Source organism: Ptychodera flava, chromosome 22 (genome assembly GCF_041260155.1).
Source record: "Ptychodera flava strain L36383 chromosome 22, AS_Pfla_20210202, whole genome shotgun sequence".
NCBI lineage: Eukaryota > Metazoa > Hemichordata > Enteropneusta > Ptychoderidae > Ptychodera > Ptychodera flava.
In genome coordinates this window covers 20756556-20763314 of record NC_091949.1, presented here as the reverse complement: position 1 = coordinate 20763314, position 6759 = coordinate 20756556, and the positions used below count along the sequence as shown (strand labels likewise).

General features: G+C 37.9%; 1 protein-coding gene across 1 annotated transcript; it reads right to left on the bottom strand.

Annotated features, from left to right (window-relative positions):
* Positions 1–376: 376 nt before the first annotated feature.
* Positions 377–6203, bottom strand: LOC139122916 (uncharacterized). The gene is made up of 3 exons (XM_070688780.1): positions 5243–6203; positions 4164–4318; positions 377–931 (listed from the first exon to the last, which is right to left on the bottom strand). The coding sequence occupies exons 1-3, from the start codon at positions 5334–5336 to the stop codon at positions 572–574; spliced, it is 609 nt and encodes a 202-aa protein (XP_070544881.1). The 5' UTR covers positions 5337–6203; the 3' UTR covers positions 377–571.
* Between the last annotated feature and the right edge of the window lie 556 nt (positions 6204–6759).

Below are 6759 nucleotides of genomic sequence, written 5' to 3'. Positions count from 1 at the left end.
ATGTCATACATTGCTTCCTTGTTTACAGTTTTGTTTACACGTGGACATCAACAAAGAAAGCCTGAGCACCCTGTGGTTACATGATCAGGGTTTTCATTAGAAGCCGGTAGCCGGCTAAATACCCGCCTACTCTTGTAATTTTTCCGGCTACTTTTACCAAAATATTATTGAATTTAAGGAGAAACGAAACGTAAATTGTACAGCTTAACTTGTGTTCCAGCTTTTGGAAGAGTTGCGTGCGATCTCGATCGTTATCTAACGAAAAGCTTGTCCGCCTACTTCTCTTACTTTTCCTTCTACTTCAATTCTTTATGAAAACCCTGATGATGGCAATTACCTTCAGTCTTTACAATCTTTTTTCATGGATCAACAAAAAACATCTTTAACTATACAAATAGAATATAAATAATATAAATCCAACAGTCACTTCACTGAACAATGATGAAACAAAGATACACTGTAGTTCCAAGAGTCATTTTGAACCGAACTCTGAACTGAACTGAATTACAGGGCAGTCACCCATGCAAAAAAAATCAGTTCTGCTGGCTTCTTCTCGGTCCAGTATGATAAGTTACTTCTGGTAAGAAGTCATCATCATCGTCGTCGTCGGGGATCTCAGGTTGCTCATCACTGCTAAACTGATCCACACAGCACTGGTTGGCCTTTGCTGAACAGCAACTGCAATCTCTCTGTCACTACTAGTGTTGTATTCACTTCCAAGCATTGCTTGCTCCAACCCTCTCAGATGTGGTGCGTTCTCAGGTATTGCACCACGGCAATTTGGACAAGCATGTAAGCGAATGCTACATACATAGCACCCTATTATTTTATTACACTTGAAACATGCATACAACGGAAATGAGGCTCTTTCAAGGCATACCATGCATGTTAATGGGTCTCGTGGTCTACTAAAGACTCCCTGGAGTCCTCTCTGCAAAAAAAAGTCAATGAAAATTAAGTTGACAATAATGCCTGTAAAATAACCATATCAATACCAACAAAACAGAATTAATACACACATTGACTGAGACAATAATTTAATACTCTGACCAATAAAATGACAGTATACTAGTAATTGATGTAACCCAATATGAATGCAATTTCCCACCAGTATTTGAGGTGTTGTTTACACCAACCCACACATACATCAACACAGACTCTTAAGTCTACTTGTACTAAAATATAGCACTGTTATCACTGCTCATAAACTGTTATGTATGTATGAGGTATCAAACTAAAAACAAGACATTCAAGGAAGTGATTCTATACATGTATTAGGAAAGAGCAAAGTACAAAATAATATTTGTTTAAAAAGTAACCAAGTTTCAAGTATCCAAGGTACATGGATACACACACACACACAAATGAGAAATATATACTGGAATATGGCCATAAACAGTACAATATGACCTGAAGAAAGGAAGTGAATTTATTGTGATTTATTGAAAATACTCAGAAGTAAATCAAGATCAACAGACCCAAAGATGGTTATAAAATAGACGAAATAAAATGAAAATGAGACAAAACCTTAATTTTGACAAAATGTGAACATTAAACCTTCATCCGTTCTGATTCAACAGAATAAGCCCAGCACAGTGTGTGTTATGGACTTTTGACCAAAGGCCATATTTTTATTTTTGGACCCAAATTCTGTACCTCTCATTCAATCATTTTCACTTGAACAATCTACCAACTAGACACTATAAGCACAGGGTGTTCTGCAGGCTTTGTTTTTTGACGTCCATGTGTAAAGAAAAATATGTAAATAAACAAACGAACACATGTAAACAAGGAAGCAATATATGACAACATGTTTGACACTGAAAACATCAACCCACATATAAACTGGGAGCATACATTGCTTCCGTGTTACATGTGTGTGTTTTTTTTGTTTTGTTTGTTTGTTTACACATGGACATCAACAAATGAAGCCTGGGCACCATGTGCTATAAGCGCCTCTCTGAATATCAATGCATTTATCCGTCGAGCAGTTTCGGATTTTAAGTTGTTTACCCACACAAATCCACACACACACAGACTCTTAGTGGTCCCATAACCACAGCTGTACTATATAGTATAGTACAATTGTGGTAAAAACATTAAATTTCTTAGATGTGAAATACAAGGGTCATGAAATTGACACTGTAGAATGTGATTTATATATCAATATATTTAATTTCTGCCTTTAATTTTCAAACCAATGATCCTGACATTAAAATGGTTTGCTCCAGATATAGTTACACGTAAATTGTCCTGGTGTGAATATTTACCTAACCATGATCATCCCCTGAAGTGCTATCTAAACTCTGACAAAAGCTCATTCAAACAGATGTGTCTGCCAGTCTGAGTGTTTACTGATGTAGACAACAAGAATACACTGGTGACACCTGTATAAATCTTGCAATAAATGTAAACACTGATCGGGGGGGGGGGGGGGCACTCACAAAGAAAAGGTATATGTGTACCACAGTTTTGACACCCCCCCCCTTGAAGTGTGGCAACTTATTTAGTCATATGGTTATACATTTTCTGACTCCAAGACTTAACAAGCGACCTAGCGGCCGGAAGAGCTCTGCTGTAATCTGCTGCAGAAATGAACTGGCTAGCAGGAAATATATATGCAGGTTGAGTTGAAAATCTAAATTTTTGCCACCTGACTGATATGTATTTCAAGCAACTTTTAGAAGTCTAGAGATCTTGACATGTTTTATATTGGAACAATTTCATTACTTATTACTAATAAAATCTGTACAAACCTGCACACAGGATTTGAAAGAAATCTGACAAGCAGTTTTAGAAAAAATGATTTTTGACCAAAACAGGAAAAATTGCCCCCAAATACAAATAAGCAAATTTCACCACAATTTGAACAAACTTGGCTAAGGTCATCTGTAGGATGACCAGTGTTCCAGAGAAGATGTTTTTTTAAAAAAATTGACCAAAATGGCAAAATTTTTCCCCAAAATATCCAATCGGTGAATCCTCCATATATCAGCACAGTTTGACTACATGTTACTTATATCATCCTTTAAGGAACCACACTAAATTTCAATGAAATCTGACAAGCAGTTCAGAAAAAGATTTTTGACCAAAAACTGGAAAAATTGCCCCAAAAATACAAATATGCAAATTTCACCAAAATTTGAACAAAACTTTGCTAAGGTCATCCCTAGGAACCTACACATAAAATTTCAAAGAAATTGGACCAGTGGTTTCAAAGAAGAAGATTTTTGGAAATAATTTTGACCCAAAATGGCAAAATTTGCCCCAAAAATCCAATCTTGCATATATAAGCACAATTTGACTATATGTTACTTATATCATCCCAAGGAACCTGCACAATAAATTTGAAAGAAATCTGACAAGTGGTTTCAGTGAAAATGATTTTTTACCAAAAAACGCGAAAAATTGCCCCAAAAATACAAATATGCAAATTTCACCACAATATGGACAAACTTGATAGAGGTCACCCCTAGGAACCTGCATACAAAATTTCAAAGCAATTGGACCAGTGGTTACAGAGAAGAAGATTTTTGAAATAATTTTGACCAAAAATGGCAAAATTTGCCTCAAAAATCCATTCCTGCATATATCAGCACAATTTGACTATATATTACTTATATCATCCCTAGGAACCTGCACACCAAATTTGAATAGAATCTGACAAGTGGTTTCAGTGAAAATGATTTTTGACCAAAAATGCGAAAAATTGCCCCAAAAATACAAATTTCATCACAAAATGGACAAAATTGGTAGAGGTCACCCAAAGGACCTGCACACAAAATTTTAAAGCAAGTGGACCAGTGGTTTCAGAGAAGATGATTTTTGAAAAAAATGTTGACAGACGACGGACGGACAGACGCCGGACGCCGACGGACAGTCCACCTATCTGATAAGCTCTGCGTCGCTGACAGCGGAGCTAAAAAAGTTTAAAAAAAAAATTTCTCCCAAAATCAATATCAGCCATTTCTTACCCCACATTTTACCTAAAAATGTAATTTTTTGACCCCCCCAGTTTAGCTAAAAATGAAAACTTTTGACCCCCTAATTTTGACACTTTTGTACTTTGAACACTCCGATCGGAGTGCCTCCCCCCCCCCCCCCGACACATATAACCAAGAGTTGTTGTACCTCTCATTTATGTAACAGAATTGTTTACTTACCATCTCTCCAATATGCTGCTTGATTATCTTTAAATCACTTTCTACATTCTGCAGTTCTGATTTCCGTTTTGGAGCTTTCTCTTTATAGATGAATTTTTTATAGTCTTCATCTCTCACTGCAAAAAGCTTCCTTGGTGTTCTCCAAAAATCAGGTCCTATAAAGTACAATTTATTACAAAATCAATGATAATACAAATGGTAAATTGTGCTGGGAAAATGTGCTTTATCCTTTTCCCTGTACCTGTAATTAGCTCCGCTGTCTGTAGACATGCAGACATTGGAGATATAGGGATTATGGCTGACCAGTGGATGTCTGCCTGTCATCTGTCCGTCGATCGATCAACTTGTGTACTTTCTCCAAAACTACATGGCTGAATTTTTTTAAGGACTAAGGAGGTGCCTGGAGATGCCAGATCTTATTTTGTTCAAGACAATTTGACCTGGTTGTGAATATGCAAATTTGGTCTAAAAATAGAATTTGTGATAATTTTTTTAATCAAAACTACATGGGCAATTGTGCTGAATTTTGTTTGGAGGATGTCCCAGACTAAGGGATGTTCAAAAATGTGCCCGGGTTATCAATATGCAAATTACGTCATCCTTACAACAGGTCATTACACAACCATTCATTCCGCGTGCCAGTCTATTTCGACGCCGTAAAAGGGCGCGTAGTTTTACGACGATGTACACAACGTGCATTCAGTCACGAGGTTGGCCAGTAGGTTTTGGTTCTAAATTGAAGTTGATATAAGTTCAAAAGTTATAAATGAACAAGAATTTTTCTTACTAATTTTACGCGGAAAAGTTTTTAATACTGAAGAGGTTGATATAATAATCGCCTGAGACACTCGTGAATTTCTGCCACAGTTCAATCTAAAAAGTGACATTTTAAATTGAAATTTTAGCTATTTTTAGACCCTAATGAAGAATTATTCTTACATTTTCAAAAATGTAGATATAAACAGGATTTCAGTAGTTTGTATGTGACGTCAACATTTCTCATCATTTAGATTATGTTAAATTACTAAAACCCCTGATCTTTAACGGCCTACAGGCAAACGATTGTTTTTTAAGCTTACCTGAAGTCGCCGGACTTTCGCTGATCGGGGTCTGTGAACGATCCAATATAAGGATCGTGTCTTCCTCCCAGTTGTTGATTGATTTAACTTTCATGCAGAAATTTTCCAAACTGCATTCATTTCGTCTAGGGTTAAAATAACCATGTTTTCGTCTCGATATCCAGCGCTGGTGTACGATATAACTGTTACGGCTTTGTTGATTACTTTCCGTCTCTGTTCTGGCTGCTGCTGGCTAACTCCCGGTGGACGAACGCCAATTGGCCTTGGGACTTGGTAGCTCGTACCAAGTCCCAAATCGGCACGGTTGGTAGAGGAATTTGCGGTACTTTCGAACAATGCAGAACCGCCGGTGGAACTTCGACGTGGGCTGCTTGTGAGTGTAACTGGGGATCTCTCGACCCCACGAACTTCATAAGTAGAGGAGTCACGACCATCTACTGTAAAATTTCCCTCGTCGTCCTGCCAAACGACTCGTTGTATTGGGCGTCGAACGTTGCCATCACTTTCATTGTCAGAGCTCTCTGCTGTATCCAACGTGACGAGGTACATGGTACTCGTGTCAAACATATTATTAGTCAACGTATTTATGCGGTAGGCAGAGATCGTCCCTGCCACGGACAAAACTTCGCCGTTGATCAGGAGCCTCATAGTCAGAGTGTTCACAATTTCGATGAACCCTATACCCGAAGTCACTGTGCACTACAGTAATTTCTGCGCCGTCGGGTAGCCTCAACCGTCCATAAGCTTAACTCGTGGGAAAATAATGTTGTCCACGAACAACAGACTTGGTTCAGGTTCGACTACTTCTTAGCCCCGCCTTAAAAATGACTTTTGTCCAATCAGATTAGAGTTTTAAAATTTGTCGTGGCAATGCTTCTTGTAAGCGCCTATCTCATGACCAATGATGAACCAAAGGAAAGATTCGTAAATTTAAAACACAGTCACAAAGTTATGCCGACACATAATGGTTTGAAAGCGGTAAGGCTTTGAGGCTACCCGACGGCGCGGCAAATACAGAATTTCGAACAGTGTTGCAAAATGATGACTTTTTAGACAAGCTTTGATGTTGTCTGCAATGAAATCTGGTGTTGCAAAAGAAACGACATCAGTTGCTCTGATATAACTGTCCAGCAAACCAAATGAATCAGACTGATGGGCGGAAAAACGTGCAGATTCGTGCAATTTATTTATTTGCGATCGTTATGAGATCCCACCAGAAAAAAATATCCCTCCAAAAATGATCTAAATAGAATCTTTGCATAAAATCATGGGACGGTGACGCAAGTTATAATTAATATCCCGCCAATAATGTTAATTTAACGCGTACAGTGAGCACCGCCTTCAGTTTGCACCTTCAGACTCTAGAGGGCAGACTAACTTATTGCTTATGCATTATGAACTTCGAAGAAGGCATAAACTCGGTAGGTCTCTGGTAGCTTTTGGAATATGGAGTATGCTAGTTTTTAAGAGGGTTGGACGCATTTCGTCATTCTGAAAGGGTCTATAGACATATGATA

What these genes read in the sequence shown, in the direction of transcription:
- LOC139122916 (XM_070688780.1), bottom strand. Translation starts at nt 5,336, where the DNA reads ATGAAAGTTAAATCAATCAACAACTGGGAGGAAGACACGATCCTTATA. An exon ending in CGAAAGTCCGGCGACTTCAG is followed by an intron (nt 4,319 to 5,242) that starts GTAAGCTTAAAA and finishes TGTACTTTATAG; the next exon opens with GACCTGATTTTTGGAGAACA. An exon ending in AGCAGCATATTGGAGAGATG is followed by an intron (nt 932 to 4,163) that starts GTAAGTAAACAA and finishes TTTTTTTTGCAG; the next exon opens with AGAGGACTCCAGGGAGTCTT.